Source organism: Diachasma alloeum, unplaced genomic scaffold (assembly GCF_001412515.2).
Source record: "Diachasma alloeum isolate Michigan unplaced genomic scaffold, Dall2.0 Dall_scaffold_00672, whole genome shotgun sequence".
NCBI classification, from domain to species: Eukaryota; Metazoa; Arthropoda; class Insecta; order Hymenoptera; family Braconidae; genus Diachasma; species Diachasma alloeum.
In genome coordinates this window covers 117,154-135,443 of record NW_021680804.1, presented here as the reverse complement: position 1 = coordinate 135,443, position 18,290 = coordinate 117,154, and the positions used below count along the sequence as shown (strand labels likewise).

The following is an 18,290-nucleotide window of genomic DNA, read 5'->3' as shown; positions in this document are numbered from 1 at the left end:
AGTGTAGAATCCACAGCCGCATGCATAGGGTTGGATATGGCCGATTAGCCAATCAGAGGGCAGAAAGGGCTGGAATATAAAAAAAAAATATTGCCTGAATTTTGAATCCGAATGGGAAAAATTTTTTTGTTCAGCGATTGGTTTTCTGCAGGAAAACAATAGAAACCCCTCCGCCTCACCTCCTATATTTCCTCCTCGCCCGATTATCCTTAAATTAAATTCAGAACGGTGGTAAGGCGTATATATCTGGCCCTACCAGCGTTCTGCGTTATCCAGGGTTTGCGACGTGGACGCAGCTGGTATAAACCCCAAAAAAGCCTACCTTATGAAAATTCAAAGATGGTATATGAATTTGAAAAATAACGATGAAAATAAAATAATAGGGGGATTATAATATTTGTGACCGCGGTTGTATACTGAAACCAACTTAGTCCGAGTTGAGTTTTTTAGGGATATCATTGAATCTAAGGGATATAACAAAATGTTGGTAACAAACTTTTAAAATTAAAATTTAAAATTCATTTATAATTTAAATTTATATTTATAATTTATCCAAAATTTTTGCCGTAGATTTCGAGATATTCATTGAAAACTGGCCGTTAGTCAAAATCCACTTAAACCGTTTTACCGCTTCACCACTGAATTTTCTCAACACAATTCAAAAATGAGATTGATTCAGTAGCGGTTCAAGTTGTAAATTTCACTTATTCAATTTGAAATTTACAGCTTAACCCGATACACCGAACCGATTTGGCCGACATAGCCGATTTGGTTTTTTAAAAAATCGACTTAAACCGTTATACCGCTTCGCTACTGAATTAATAGCCATGGTGGCTGATTTGGCATGGAATGTGCCATATTATAAACAATACAAATCGATTACACCCGCCAGGAAACCTATACAAAACGAATAAAACGCATCTCAATGATTTTCGCACTCATCCCTTCTTCTCCAAAAATTGAAAGTCTGGAGTAGTTCATTATATTGTTCGCTCCAACCGAAACCTTTTAATTTCCAAAGAAAAAAAAACATAGCTGAATACGAAAATATTTGGAATCCGTGTTGTCGTTTTGGAGTTCCACGTTTTCTGCAAGATAATAATTCCATGAGAAAAAAAATCAAATGCTTCAAAAAACAACGTGACCTTATCGACAGCATAACAATTCCTCAATCCACCCCGCTGTTCAGTCTCTTCAATTATTTCTGCCATAATTAACTCAATCGAACTAATTCTTAGGTGTTGAACAACAATCCTTTATTTCCCATTCGAGTGATAATCCACCCCGCGACGCATGCGCATTCTCTGATAACGCAGGCGCGGGTCGGTACAATGCGCCACCGATGTGACCAAACGGGTATTATGTTTCACGGTGCAGCCGTCAGGCAAGTTGGAGCCAGTCAACGGTTGCAAATGGCGACAGCCACTAAATTCGTGGCACCGACTCGCGTTTAGTTAACGCCTCTCCCCTTTCCCCCCGGTGAAAATTAACGCGAGCGTAAAGTTGGCGATAAAAACACAATTTTTCGAATCGGTACGTAGAAAAATTTGCTCCATCGATAAATAAACCACTGGTGTACCAAAAAAAAAGAGTGTGAGGAGCCTTTGAGGTAGTTAACAGGGAGGGTTTCACACAGCAAATTCTCCGGGTACTGATTTTTTCATTCACATTTTACCGACACATTCTCTACAATTAAATCCACCACTTCATTCTGTAATTATTCACCCTCATTTGTCATTATCCACCATCGCAGTGACTTATCTGTCCATTTAATAATCACGTATTTGGATGGAATAGAATCCGGTGAGTCAATTTACTCCGAAAAATAACATATTTCCATTCTCCGCCGCTCGATCTTTGACTTTTGGGTGTTGCGCGCGCGTTCGTTAGACAACCCGCTGTCAAAAAATTACATATGTCTCTTGAATTACATCTTATTTGATGAATTGGGTCGTGTCGTACGGTGTCTCTGGCCGTTCTTACGCAGTATGTGCATGTTGTATTGTGTGACCATTGGACACGGGTCTCAACGAATTGATAAAGTGGCTGAAATTACTATTTTTTCGTTGCAAGGTGATTCGTAATCGAGTGAATGCCACGGAATTATATTGATTACAAGTTTTATGAATTACTCTGTTGCAATCTTGGATCCACAATGTCCTGAAAAATGTTTTTCATTCTCCGACTCCCAATTATTTATCATTTCTTTCGAGCAATGGAATAAAATTCAATGGGAGGAGGACTAAGTGATCATTATTGTTGTTGATTCATTGTTTCTGCTATTTTTCATCATGACGAGGTCCTGTGAAACCAACTCATTTTCTCAACTCCTGATTCTTTTTTACGAATTTTTCGGAGCAATAGGTAAATTAAATTCAAGAGGAGTAAATTATCGTAATTTTTATTAAAAAATTGGTTTCTTTTGCTTTTGATAATTGAAAATAGTTCTGTGGAAGCAGCTCCATTTTTCAATTCTTGCTTTTCTCGAGTTTTTTAAAAGTAAATCATCTTAATTATTGTTCCTATTGTTTTTCATATTCGTAAAGTGTTGTTGTGAAATCAACTCTGTTATATTATTTAAAAGTTTTATAAACTCTAGTACTCTTTTGCCATCTTGTATTCACAATGTCTTGAAAAATTTGTTTCATTTTCCGACTCCCAATTATTTATCATTTTTTGGAGCAAATGAAAAAAATTGAATGGGAAGAGTACCAAGTTATCATTATTGTTGTAGATCCATTGTTTTTATTATTTTTCATCATGATGAGGTCCTGTGTAACCAGTTCATTTTTACACGTCATGACTCTTTTTTCTGAATTTTTAGGAGCAATGGATAAATTCAATTTAAAAGGATTAAATCATCGTTGTTTTGATTAAAAGTTGTTCCGTTTGCTTTTGATAAATGGAAGCAGTTATGTGGAAGCAGCTCGATTTTTCAATTCTTGCTTTTGTCGAGTTTTTTAACAGTAAATCATCGTAATTATTGTTCCTATTGTTTTTCATATTGGTAGAGTGTTGTTGTGAAATCTACTCTATTATATTATTTAAAAGTTTTATAAAATTTAGTACTCTTTTGCCATCTTGTATTCACAATGTCCTGAAAAATTTGTTTCATTCTCCGACTCCCAATTATTTATAATTTTTTTGGGGCAATAGAAAGAAATTGAATGGGAAAGGGGATTAAGTGATCATGATTGTTGTTGATCCATTGTTTCTGTTATTTTTCATCATGACGAGGGCCTGTGTAACCAGTTCATTTTTACACGTCATGATTCTTTTTTCTGAATTTTTAGGAGCAATGGATAAATTCAATTTAAGTGGATTAAATCATCGTTGTTTTGATGAAGCAGCTCCAATTTTCAATTCTTGCTTTTTTCGAGTTTTTTAAAAGTAAATTATTGTAATTATTGTCCGTATTGTTTTTCATATTCGCAAAGTGATGCTGTGAAATCAACCCTATTATATTATTTAAAAGTTTTATAAACTCTAGTACTCTTTAGTACTCTTTTAGAATGTTGCATTCACAATGTCTTGAAAAATTTGTTTCATTCTCCGACTCCCAATTATTTATAATTTTTTTGGGGCAATCGAAAGAAATTGAATGGGAAGGGGATTAAGTGATCATGATTGTTGTTGATCCATTGTTTCTGTTATTTTTCATCATGGCGAGGGCCTGTGTAGCCAGCTCATTTTTTCGACTCCTGATTCTTTTTTACGAATTTTTCGGAGCAATGAAGAGTTTTTTTTTATAATTATTAATCCACCTATTGTTTTCAATAATTACCAAGTGGTCGTGTGGAACCCACTTCATTTTGCCATTTGTGATCTACTCTAATTTGTTCGGAGCAATAACAGATTTGAATGTGAACAAATAAAAGTCAATTGTCGTGATTATATGTCCTATTGTTTTTTATATTTGCAAAGTGTTGTTGTGAAATTAATCTTGCATTCATAATGTCCTGAAAAACTTGTTTCATTCTCCTACTCCCAATTATTTATAATTTGTTTGGAGCAATGGAAAAAAAATTGAATGTGAAGAGGACTTCGTGATCATTATTGTTGTTGATCCACTGTTTCGATTATTTTTCATCACGACGAGGTCCTGTGTAGCCAACTAATGAGCTGGTGAGTTGAAAAAATGTTTTCAACTCACGATTCTTCTTTCTGAATTTTTTGGAACAATGGACAAATTACATTTAAGAGGAGTAAATCATCGTTATTTTTATTAAAAAATTGTTCCTTTTGCTTTTAATAATTGGAAGTAGTTCTATGGAAGCAGCTCCATTTTTCAATTTTTGCTTTTTTCGAGTTTTTTAAAAGTAAATCGTCATAATTATTGTTCCAATTGTTTTCATATTCGCGAAGTGTTGCTGTGAAATCAACCCTATTATTCAACTCCTGATTTTTAGTTTCTCTTGGTGCAATGGAAAATTGGATATAAAATGATTAAACCGTCGTGATTGTTAATTAATTGATTGGTCGTTTTGTTCTTCATATGTACAAGGTGGCGCTGTGAGACCAATTCCTGATTTTGATTTTTTTTGGCAATGGAAAATTCCCAGAGGATCGAATCATCGTGATTTTCAATGAATTAATTGGTCTTATTCTCGTCAATATTTACAAAGTTGCGCTTGAAGAGAAGAGTAAAGGGTCACATTTATTGTTGATCAATTATTCCTATTGTTCAAACGAACTCCAATTTTCAACATCTGATTTTTACTTTTATTTTTTTTCCCAATGTAAGAAGTTATATAAGAGAATTCAATCGTCGTGATATTTACTAACCAATTGTTCCTATTGTTTTTTACAATCCCCAGGTGGTCCTGTGCCGAATAAATAAATCAAGATGCCAGCGGTACGTGGAGATGGCATGCGTGGACTCGCTGTATTTATTTCGGACATAAGAAATTGTGAGTTATTCAATTTTCATTCAACAATATCTGTCCTGTCAATTTAACTCGAGTTCATAAATTGTATGACAATTGTGTGATCAACAATACTCGTGTGCATCGAGACTCTGCTCGACTAGACAATTGATATAAGTTTAGATGCATGCGTGGCATCATCAACGGTTTTCCTGGCGTGCTCACTTCTGCGGGAGATAAATTGTCATTGAAATTGAGGAGGAGAGATTCCGCCGCGGTTTTCGCCTCTTTCATTTTTTTTTCATACGTGTGTGTGATGCAAGGGGGGCGGAGCACTGATACAGTACTATCTTTCGATACAGAACGTTTTATGGAATAGATGTTTATTTTTTGTTTTGTGGAGAATTGACACGTCAGTGGAATTGTTTCATGTGTGTAATTGAATTTATCTAATTGGAGATTGATGGAGGTTGGGGTTGGGGTATTGTTGCTTAGAAGGTCGTGTGGGTGAATTTTTAATACGTCATCTTTGAAAAGATCAGGCCAAGTGGCATCGTGCCATTCATGCCTCTCCCATCCCCTCTTTGAGATATTGGGGACTTTGACGCGTACATCTTCAACGGTGTATCGATATTGTTGTTGGGTTGTTATTCAATCACCGAATTTATCTAAACATAATTCTGGTGTAGAGTGAATTTAGTGATTGAATGTCATGATGTATTCCTTTAAAGTAGTATGAACACAGCTTGATTTTGACGATTTTAAATGCTTCAAGGGATTTCAAGAAAACTCGCTTGGATTCAGAATCGTAATTTTTTTATCAATTCAATGAATAATTCAATTTTTTCAACAAAAAATGTTAAGAATCCGGGTTTAATCCAGCGTCTTATGGTAAAATCAATAATTTTTTATATTTCGGTTGCAAATAAAGACTAAAATTTGATTGTAGACTGTTCTGACTAAAATTTGATTTTACATTTAGTTTTTAAAACTAAATGTACAAAAATTGATACATTTTTTGAACCTTCACAGAAAATGATCCTCTATTTTTTAAGAAAGTTACATTATTTATTCAAGAAAGGAACAATTGTTCTCACACAATTTAATTGGAAAACTCCGAACTGGAAATATCCAAATCTATAGCACGCCCCGAATGAAACTGTTGGGGAAGGATATAGCTAATTTTAAAAAAGACGATGATTGATTCGACGACATTTTACGGTCTTACTCTTTGAAAAACGATACAGTATTCATTAATCCGCCGAGACTTCATGAACCATTTGGAGTTTTGATTTAGAAATTCTCAATCACAAAATTTTCCATTAAACACTATCCAATTTAAGAACACCTCGCCGTACATTAGTTCGTTCTAAATGCATTTTTTAAATAAATAAATAGGGAAAATTGTTTTAACTAAGGTAAATGTCCCAGTAGTTGAACACTCAGGCCCAGTAGCTGAACGTACACATAGAACATCATAACGTTTGATGGACGAAACAAAAATGCAGTTTGAGCATGTCAAATTATACCATTTAAAGAACTGTCGAAATGCAATACTAAATGAAACATTACAGGACTCGGGAAATATGTAGGATACTCGAACAAGTTCGGCTACTGGGGCAGAGTCAAGTACTGCAACAGTAACCTTACCAGGAGTCTCAATTTTTTGCGAGTGCAACGATTTAGGAATTTTCTGAATATAAATAAGTTTGAAGAAATTATTTCTAGAGTAGAAAATTTATTGTCTATTAATTACTTGCTCGTTTTTTTTATTGTAAAAAACGTGCAAATGATGATTCCTTACAAACATGCAGTTATACATAGAATTAGATTTAGAGAAGTTACAAAGTTTGATATTTCTTGTGCATCCAACTCGATACATTTATAGCTTAAGTCATTAATAATAATTGGGATAAATAAATTAATAGTAATTGGAGTTTAGACTTTTAAATTGGAAGAATTTAGGAATTCATTTATGATAAGTATTACATCTTTATCTAGGGTGTAGAGAAAAATACTGACATGGTACGGGGGGAAGGACCTACAGAATCTCAGGCCTCAATTACTTACTTGTTAGTTACGAAAAACATTTTAATTTACATAATTTTACAGAGGAAAAATTCATATTTTTTAATTAATTTCTCTCAAAAACTGAACGTGCTAGATTTCTTATGATTTTCAAAATGTTTTTTAATGGTCCAAAATGCATAATGAAATACAGATTTTTACAAGATTTTTAAGTCCTAATAATAAAGTGGATGCAAAGTATCTGGTGAAATGGTGTGAAATTTTCCGGGATTGGGAGCTCTGATGTTCGATTACAAATACTGCGGAGGATTTTAACGGAAAAAAATGTGGAAGTACTTGAATATTCTTAAATTAAGGTGGAGTGAGATACAATTGGCACTTGACTTCTCTTTCGTTTTATCGAATGTCAGTGGTGCGAACATCGGACGATTCACTCTATCAAATTATTCTCAATCTTTATATTAATTGGGTACATTAGTATTATCTAGGCACGTAGACTGGTTACTAATTGATCAATTATTGATTAGGCAAGAGCAAAGAAGCTGAGATTAAGAGGATAAACAAAGAATTGGCAAATATACGAAGCAAATTCAAAGGCGATAAAACACTCGATGGATATCAGAAGAAAAAATATGTCTGCAAACTACTGTTTATTTTCCTTCTCGGCCATGATATTGATTTTGGACACATGGAGGCTGTTAATCTGCTGTCCTCCAATAAGTACTCAGAAAAGCAAATCGTATGTACAGAAATGTTCATAAAAATAATTTGTTATTTGACTCATTGTGATTATTGATGTTTGACTGATTTATTCTTCTGCAGGGATATCTCTTCATATCGGTCCTAGTAAACACAAACAGCGATCTCATAAAACTCATAATTCAGAGTATCAAGAATGATCTCGGCTCACGTAATCCTATCCACGTGAATCTGGCATTGCAATGTATCGCCAATATTGGTAGTAAGGAGATGGCTGAAGCCTTTGGCAATGAAATTCCGAAACTCCTGGTTTCTGGGTAAGTTGTGGAAATTATGAATTAACGAAGCATGACAGATACTCAGAATACAGCACATTACACATTATTCTCACAATTCCTGCTCATGGGATCTAGGCGTCTGGATATTAGGTAAAATCCAAGGGAGTTAATTTGATAATTAATTTATTGAATTTGGTGGTGAAATGGTAAAATTCAACGCGTCAATTTTTCATATTTCGTTGGGATTATTTTAATAACGAATGGTTCTAGAAAAAAATTTATAAGGCATTTTTTAGCTATGTGAAGATGGCATCGAAGTTTGGAAAATCGACTTTTTTTTTGTTGGTCTGGATTGTACTCATTGAGTACTTGAATGTACCCTATGCACTTTTTTTTGTACCCCCTTTCTTTAGACCTGAAGTAGGGGGGCAAAATCGTGCAGCGTCGGAGTTGGAAAAAAAAAACGTGGCAATCAGTTGCACTTTGATAGTACTGGTATGTACAACTTTTTTTTTTTTCAATACTAACCCCCTTCTATAGTTCACCCCTTTTAAAATTTTAACAACCAGGAGAAAAAATAATATTACATGAATGAATTTGAAATCGTTAGTACTTGTTTGTACCATGCTCATTTTACTTCTTCATTTGTTTTTTTATTAACTATCCCCATCCATAATTTCCCCCTTGGAATTTTTATAATGCCATATAAAAAAAAAATTAACGTGTATTAATTGGAAAATTGTTACTACATGTTAGTACAATCTTGAACCCCCTCATTATTGACTGGCCTTACTCATTATTCTATTTACATTTGGATCGCCACATTTTTTTCTGATGAGTACAACCCAATAAAGTGATTGTATATGTCTGTAAACACGGATTCGTGAAAGTACTAACGTCCAGGTGTAATTTAAAGGGCTCATGATGGGGTTATGTCTAAGTACAAACGCTCTGCCATTATTTTCGAGCTAGTACACACCTTTTCAGTGACACCCAGCTCATGTACATTTTTTTTATTAGTACAATAAAGTATACTGATTGTACATATCTGTAGACTCGGAGTCGTGAGAGTACTAACGTCGAGGTGTAATTCAAATGCCTTTTAATTGAATTATTTCCAAGTACAAACGCTCTCCTACTATTTTCGAGCTAGTACACACCTTTCCAGTGACACCCAGCTCATGTACATTTTTTTCCTGATTAGTACAATCAAGTATACTGATTGTACATGTCTGTAGATCCAGACTCGTGAAAGTACTAACGCCGAGGTGTAATTTAAAGGGCTCATGATGGTGTTATGTCTAAGTACAAACGCTCTGCCATTATTTTAGAGCTAGTACACACATTTCCAGTGACACCCAGCTCATGTACATTTTTTTCCTAATTAGTACAATGAAGTATACTGATTGTACATGTCTGTAGACCCAGACTCGTGAAAGTACTAATGTCGAGGTGTAATTTAAAGGGCTCATGATGGGGTTACGTCTAAGTACAAACGCTCTGCCATTATTTTCGAGCTAGTACACACATTTTCAATGACCCCCAGCTCATGTACATTTTTTTCCTGATTAGTACAATGAAATATCCGTATGTTAAATTCTCAACTCTTCATTCCAGATATCCTAGAACTATTATCGATTATAACCCGATTTTTAACATGCAGAATAGAATTGTAGAAAATAGAATATTCGATTCAACACACATTGAAAAAAAAACAAGTTTACCAATCACAAACCTTTATTATTATGTTCTGAACATGTATCTATCAGAAGCTTAACAGTGATAATCTCCAAAACGTACGAAAAATAATTACATAAAATATATCTATTATTGAATAATATCACCCTTATAATCCACATGGATTCTCGACATAGATTAGCACTGGAATTTTCCTCTTCTTCATAAGGTCTCGAGATCCAAGTACATGTGGTGTAAACACCTTAGATACGTCATTAAATCGTAGCCATTGTCCAGTGGAAATGTGTGTACTAGCTCGAAAATAATAGGAGAGCGTTTGTACTTGGAAATAATTCAATTATGAGGCCTTTGAATTACACCTCGACGTTAGTACTCTCACGGCTCCGAGTCTACAGACATGTACAATCAGTATACTTGATTGTACTAATCAGGAAAAAAATGTACATGAGCTGGGTGTCACTGGAAAGGTGTGTACTAGCTCGAAAATAGTAGGAGAGCGTTTGTACTTGGAAATAATTCAATTAAGAGGTCTTTGAGCTACACCTCGACGTTAGTACTCTCACGACTCCGAGTCTACAGATATGTACAATCAGTATACTTGATTGTACTAATCAGGAAAAAATGTGCATGAGCTGGGGGTCACTGGAAATGTGTGTACTAGCTCGAAAATAATAGCAGAGCGTTTGTACTTAGACATAACCCCATCATGAGCCCTTTAAATTACAACCTGGACGTTAGTACTTTCACGAATCCGTGTTTACAGACATGTACAATCACTTTATTGGGTTGTACTCCTCAGAAAAAAATGTGGCGATCCAAATGTAAATAGAATAATGAGTAAGGCCAGTCAATAATGAGGGGGTTCAAGATTGTATTAACATGTAGTAGCAATTTTCCAATTAATACACGTTAATTTTTTTTTATATGGCATTAAAAAAATTCCAAGGGGGAAATCATGGATGGGGATAGTTAATAAAAAAACAAATGAAGAAGTAAAATGAGCATGGTACAAACAAGTACTAACGATTTCAAATTCATTCATGTAATATTATTTTTTCTCCTGGTTGTTAAAATTTTAAAAGGGGTGAACTATAGAAGGGGGTTAGTATTGAAAAAAAAAAAGTTGTACATACCAGTACTATCAAAGTGCAACTGATTGCCTCGTTTTTTTTTTCCAACTCCGACGCTGCACGATTTTGCCTCCCTGCTTCAGGTCTAAAGTAAGGGGGTACAAAAAAAAGTGCATAGGGTACATTCAAGTACTCAATGAGTATAATCCAGACCAACAAAAAAAAAGTCGATTTTCCAAACTTCGATGCCAACTTCACATAGCTGCATTTTTTGTCAGGAATTTTCTCGTCTACAAGGACAAGTGTCCTGCCATTCTCCCATAATACCGGGTTCGTTCTCTGAATGAACGCACAATTAGGCACTTCACAAAAGGCACAATTAGAAAATTCTTGAAATATTTTCACAGTTGTTTAAATGTGGGATCAATTTAATAATGCATAGTTTTACGAGAAAATGTCAGAGTTATTTGTTAGGGTTTTTGTCATTTGCAGAAAACGACTTTTGACATTTTCTCTAAAAGCCAGTTATTCTCGAGGTCATTCAAAAACTCATAATAATAGATATAAAAAATATTCAAATCGAATTACACTAACTAAATGGAAATTTCAAGGGAATGGTTTTCAGCCTCAAATTTTCAAGGGAAATTCTTCAAACTTACAATAACTAATCTACATATATGGAGTTCTAAAAATATCTCATTATTATTGATAAATCTGTCGATTTCTTGATTACACAGCGAAAGTTTCAATCCAAATTTCCTATGATGATAAGAATGTGTGGAAGTCATGAAGATATTGGAAATAATTCCCTGAAATTTCCTGCTTAAAATGCAATTCAAGGCTATGGTGAATTTTTCCAACAATATTCTGAATGCAAACTATTAGCAAGACTTCTACATTTATTCAAGATAGGAACTTATAACTTTTTCTGAAACACTCAAACTTAGAAATAAGTTCATTGAATTTAGTCTGGGCTTATTACAAAAAGGAAAGAATGCTCTCACCTTTAATTCAATCAAAAGTTTACCTTATTTTATGGAAAATTCAGCAAATTGATAACAAAGATCTTGTAAAGTTTTAATTTCCCCCCACTTCCTCCCCCCCATGAATCAATCCTATTGGAACTACAATCCAATTGGCTCTGATTTCAAATCCAATTCAAAGTCACAACATTGAGTATTGACATCCCACTGTCAATTCAATTTACCTAAATTTCCGACAGTGTGTGACAATTTACCACTTCGTCACTGAATTCAATTCCACATTTTAAAAAACCGTAATTCAATTACTATCCTCCCCAGTCTCCTCCATTAAATCTTCCACCACGTTCTCCTTCTTAAGTACTGCAACATTCACCTCACCGTCTCAATTTTTCACGAGTGTAACGATTTAGGAATTTTCTGAATATAAATAAATTTGAAGAAATTATTTCTAGAGTAGAAAATGTATCGCCTATTAATTACTTATTCGTTTTTTTAATTTTAAGCATTTAACCAACAACAATTCCTTACAAACATTCCGTTATATATAGAATTAGATTTAAAGAAGTTACACAGGTTCATATTTCTTGTGCATCCAACTATACATTTATGGTTTAAGTAATTAATAATAATTAGAGTTTAGACTTCTAAATTACAAGAATTTAGAAATTCTTGATTTAATGATAAAAATGTTTGGAAGTCATGAAGATATTGGCAATGATTCTCTTGAGTTTCCAATTGCTTGAAGTTCAACACAAGGCTCTATTGAATATCCCCAACAATTTCCTGAATTCAAGCTATCAGTAAGACTTGCATTTGTTCAAGATAGGAACTTATAACTTTTTCTAAAACACTCAAACTTAGAAATAAGTTCATTGAATCCAGTCTTGGCTCATTATAAAGAGGAAGGAATACTCTCACCTTTAATTCAATCAAAAGTTTACCTTATGTTATGGAAAATTCAGCAAATTCTGTAGTGAAGTGGTAAACTAGGATAAGTGCAATTTTTTTGAAAATTTTTCTATTGCTTGAATGAAAAGTTTTCTCAAAGGTGGTCAAATTTTTGAACTCTCCTGAAAAAGTTCCATTTTTGCACTTATCCCAGTTTATCACTTCGTTATAAATTCGTTCGAATTGATAACAAAGATCTTGTAAAGTATCACTTTCCCCCACGTGAATCAATCCTATTGAAACTGCAATCCAATTGGCTCTGATTTCAAATCTAATTCAAAATCACGAAATTGAGTAGTGGCATTCCACTGTCAATTCAGTTTGCCTAAATTTCCAACAGTGCGTGACGATTTACCACTTTCTCACTGAATTCAATCCCACATTCAATTACTACCCTCCCCAGTCACTTCCCTTAAATCTCCCACCACGTTCTCTTTAACGACCCTTCACAGACACCTCCAAAACACGACTTCACCACGACAACCACCTCAACCTCCAACTAAAACTATTATAATCACCCCCAGAGACACAATGGACGTGGTGAAGCAGAGTGCAGCCCTCTGCCTCTTACGCCTCCTGCGAACAGCTCCGGACGTAGTGCCAGGTGGTGAATGGACTTCGCGCATCGTGCACCTCCTGAACGATCAGCACCTCGGTGTAGTAACAGCAGCAGCCTCCCTGATCGACGCACTAGTAAAACGAAACCCAGAGGAGTACAAGGGCTGCGTGAGCCTAGCAGTCTCCCGACTGAGCAGAATCGTCACATCAAGTTACACAGACCTGCAGGACTACACCTACTACTTCGTGCCAGCGCCCTGGCTCTCAGTAAAACTCCTCCGACTCCTCCAGAACTACACTCCCCCAGCAGAGGACCCAGGTGTCCGAGGGCGACTAAACGAATGCCTAGAAACGATCCTGAACAAAGCCCAGGAGCCCCCAAAATCCAAAAAAGTCCAGCACTCAAACGCCAAGAACGCAGTTCTCTTCGAAGCCATCAGTCTGATCATCCACAACGACAGTGAGCCAAACCTTCTAGTGCGAGCTTGCAATCAGCTCGGTCAGTTCCTCTCTAACCGAGAGACGAATCTTCGTTACTTGGCTCTAGAATCCATGTGTCACCTGGCAACATCAGAGTTCTCCCACGAGGCTGTCAAGAAGCACCAGGAGGTAGTCATCCTCTCCATGAAGATGGAGAAGGACGTCTCAGTGCGCCAGCAAGCAGTGGACCTGCTCTACGCCATGTGTGATAAGAGCAATGCAGAGGAGATTGTCCAGGAGATGCTGAATTATCTCGAGACAGCTGACTACTCCATCAGAGAAGAGATGGTACTCAAGGTTGCTATTTTAGCTGAGAAATACGCGACAGATTACACGTGGTATGTCGATGTTATTCTGAACCTGATTAGGATAGCTGGAGATTATGTTTCTGAGGAGGTCTGGTACAGAGTCATTCAGATAGTCATAAATCGAGACGATGTTCAGGGTTATGCTGCCAAGACTGTCTTCGAGGCTCTCCAGGCACCTGCCTGTCACGAGAATATGGTCAAAGTTGGTGGCTATATTCTTGGAGAATTCGGGAATCTCATTGCTGGTGATCAGAGGTCATCACCAGCTGTACAATTCCAACTTTTACATTCCAAGTATCATCTCTGCTCACCCATGACGCGAGCCCTGTTGCTGTCTACGTACATCAAGTTTGTGAATTTGTTCCCGGAGATCAGGAGTCCCATTCAGGACGTGTTCAGGCAGGATAGTAATTTGAGAAGTGCTGATGCTGAATTGCAGCAGAGGGCGTCTGAGTACCTCCAGTTGAGCATCATTGCGTCGACGGATGTGCTGGCCACTGTTTTGGAGGAAATGCCTGCCTTCCCCGAGAGGGAATCGTCCATCTTGGCGGTGCTGAAGAAGAAGAAACCTGGAAGGGTGCCTGAGAATGAGGTCAGGGAGAGCAAGAGCCCAGCGCCGAATACCAATCATCATGTCGAGGTTCCTTCGGCCATTTCTGTGGCTAATGTCAATAATTCTTCGGCGGATTTGTTGGGACTCTCGACGCCTCCTTCTTCACAGCCTACTAGTAATACTGGAGTGCTTCTGGATGTTCTTGGGGATATTTATAATATGCCGAACAAAGTTGGCGCTTCCAATGGTGCACAAAATACGTATAATCCGAAAAAGTAAGTTGAGGCTATTGTTTTTAATACATCAGTTCAGTTTATTGTAACGATATGCAGGAAAACGAGCAGGGATTCGAGCCTATCGGACACAAGGCATGTGATGGGACAGTTACTTTTTAGTCTTTTTTTTTAACCAATTCCATTGGCAGTAAGCTTCCGAATACATTCGTATACACTGAGAAAAAAAATGTTTTTACCAAATATCCATTTACTTGAGAGAAGTATTTATTTTTCAATACCATATTTCTCCATTCGGGTCATTCTCAGGCCATTCTCATTAGGTTTCAATCATGTCAATTATATTGCTCTAGAATACGATCATGTTAGTTATGACTTTGAGGGGATTCCTTCAATAATTACCAACATTAAAAAATTGATGGAAATTCTTCCCTCTAGAAAATAAGAAATTTGGGAAAAATGAATAATCATTAGAGGAATTCATCCAAGATCATGTGCAACATAGTTATCCTCTAGCAATAGGATTGTTGTAATTGAAACCTAGTCAAGCTCACCTGGGAAAGACTCGATTGGAGAAATACGATTTTGAAAAAATAAACGCATCTCTGAAGTATATGAATATTTCGCAAAACTAATTTTTTTTTCTCAGTGTAGCAATTCTCTGTCCTTGTGATAGGCATACAACCGTAACCACATGCTACAGGGTGTCTACAGGGAAATATTCAACCTATTAATGAAATACATTTATGCAAAAGGTTAAATATGATATCGCTGGTGGCGTAACCATACCAAATTTCAACTTGCTATTTTAATTTTTTTCTCAGGTTATCGTGCGTATAAGAATTATAAAATTTTAAAAACGAAAAAACGGCAATATCTCGAAAATTTTATGTGAATGGACATAGATATTTTGATTGGTTTAGGTAGAGACTATCAAGACGAGTATTTTTAAAAAAGGAAAATTGAAATCGATACAGTAGTTTTTGAGATATTGAGGAAAACTAAAATTTAAACAAGTTGTTATATCTCAGACAATACTGGACCGATCGGATTGAAACAGCGCGCCAAAGTTGAGATCAATCATAGTTATATACTGCTATAAACATTAATTATTAAAACTAACGTTGGGTTTTCACAAGATCAAGTGTTTTGTTCGTAATCGAATCCACTGAATTATGCACGAGGTCCAAGTGAGGGTGGAGGATATGGGAAAGTTCAGAGTTTTGATTGAGCTGATGCCCATTTTATTACCTTCCAGAAATGAGAAAGATTACATTTCACTAACAGAAATACTCCCTTCTACAGTAAACACATCAAATAAATCGTTTATTGGACGTTCCACGTGATTCTGTTTGATGAGAGAATATGCACTAGATTTTTTTGTTGTTGAATCGAAGTTCTTTTTTCTTTTCGATTTAAGGGTAATTTTTTTCTTAATTGGAGAAGTATATTCTTTATTCGAAATAACTTGGTCCTTGAAGGAAAAAAGAACTGTTCGTGTATTGAAAATTCAACATCACAATTTGTACCAAGAGAATGAAAATATTTTTTAATTCAGATCAATCTTCCCTTAAATTTTTAGTTTTGAAATTTCATGAAGATAAATTTACTTAATTATGCAATTTTCTACATTTAGGTTCGTCTGTAAAAACAATGGAGTTCTCTTCGAAAACGATTTGATCCAGATCGGTGTAAAATCAGAATTCAGGCAGAATCTCGGACGCATTGGTTTGTTCTACGGCAACAAAACGCAGTATGCACTTAATAATTTTGCTGTACAGTTGTCCTGGTCGGAAGAGGACCAATTGAAGCTCGCTGTGCAGGTTAAACCTGTTGATCCGGTGCTGGAGGCTGGTGCTCAGATACAACAGATGATCAATGCTGAGTGTATCGATGATTACAACGGTATCAACCACTTTTCCATTTATTAATATTCAATTTTCTTACTTCGTTTTATTTATGGTGAACTTGATTTCCAGATACACCTGCCATGCTCATATCGTTCCTATGCAATAATGTGCCACAGAAAATAACGATGAAATTACCACTGACGATAAATAAATTCTTCGAACCAACGGAAATGAATGGGGAGTCCTTCTTCGCTAGATGGAAGAATCTTGGAGGGTACATAAAATTTATTCACTATGCTTTTTGCTTTCATTGACATTATGCAGGAGAGAATGTTAAGAATGTTTATCTATTTTCTAATAATTTAATTTTTTCATCTTCGAGGAAAATTTTGTAATTTCTTAGGTTGATGGGAGAACTTATGAAATGAACATTTTTGATAATTGAGGAAAATTAGTTGCAGCAGCTTTAACGAAATGTAATTACCATATTTCATATACACGGGTTGTCACGGGATTCATTTTTGTATTGGTATTTTTTGTATTTGACATTATATTATTGATGCCTTTTAGTCGATGCACTTCGAAACATGTGTTTCTTGACAATTTTCTGTGAAAAGTCAACGATTTCAATATATACTTTGCATCCAAATGGAAGCTTTGTAATCGCTCAAACTTAAGTTTTCAATTTTTAGTGTTAGGGTAACTAAAGGTAGTCTAAAAAGTTCGAATATGCAATTTTTAGATGGTGTCTGTATGTATGTATGTATGTATATGGGCTTTTTTTCATTTTTTTAAAATTATTTTCTTATAAGCGACCAATCGAATTTCATGAATTTTTTCATGAATATGGACCTTAATAAGTTTCATTCATTGACATCAACTAAAATTTTATTTTTCATACAGATTCGAAAAAATGGATATTTTTCAAAAAATCTGAATATGATGGGAGTCGCACAATTCGTCGTTGAGTTACAGCACATTATTTATGCGATTCGAATGAGATAATCGGGTTTTTCATGACTACTAGAATCATTAGTAATAGCAATTAAATCAGGGCTTCAAAAGTATGTTTCAATGCCTTCTTAATCATGTTGAAAAATCCTGAGAATAGCATCATTGCTTATCAAGTTCCACAATACCGTTATGAGCTTTTTATATCAAAATCTCTATCTCCATTAAACTCAGGTATTAGTATATTATGTTGAATACTTATTCATGTTGATTCATGGTCCCGAATAACTTCTGAAAGAAGCGGGGTTAAACTCTGGGTACATCCTGAATAAACCCTGATTAAATTCCAGCTATACACTAATTAAACCTCGATTAAACCCGGAAACCGAATTCGAGTCTCGAGAGTGTCTGAATGTAGGATTATATACAGAACGAAATAATACGCAAAATTTTGATGAAATTTCAATTGATGATAGTATTATAGTATGAAAAAGTAGAAAAAGAGAATAGTGAAATAAGAATTTCAAAAAAGAGAACACATTCGGTAGCAAATTGCTAATTTACTAGCAACAATTACTATACTCATTTATAAAAAAATGCCATTGTCCACTTATTTTTAACTATTCTGAATCGAATGCTAGACAAACGTGAACTAACACCAAATCGATCTTTTGACTTTCCATTTTTTAATGTCACTTTAGATGCAAATATATCGCAAACTATTGAGAAGTTATCGAGCCATGCTACGGGATTTTTTTTTGAGGGGGGGGGGGGGGAATATTTTTTCC

The 18,290-nt window shown here is 35.3% G+C and overlaps 1 protein-coding gene across 2 annotated transcripts in view; it reads left to right on the top strand.

Annotated features, from left to right (window-relative positions):
* Window positions 1–1,415: 1,415 nt before the first annotated feature.
* LOC107044075 (AP-2 complex subunit alpha) overlaps window positions 1,416–18,290 on the top strand; it is a 28,862-nt gene continuing 11,987 nt past the window's right edge. Inside the window, exons 1-7 of one of the 2 annotated variants that reach the window (XM_015265819.2) lie at window positions 1,416–1,533; window positions 4,818–4,910; window positions 7,421–7,632; window positions 7,716–7,909; window positions 13,094–14,743; window positions 16,338–16,606; window positions 16,681–16,825. In XM_015265819.2, coding sequence (XP_015121305.1) covers window positions 4,847–4,910; window positions 7,421–7,632; window positions 7,716–7,909; window positions 13,094–14,743; window positions 16,338–16,606; window positions 16,681–16,825 — 2,534 coding nt within the window. In that variant the 5' untranslated portion in view covers window positions 1,416–1,533; window positions 4,818–4,846. The other variant, XM_015265820.2, reaches the window with a different exon arrangement.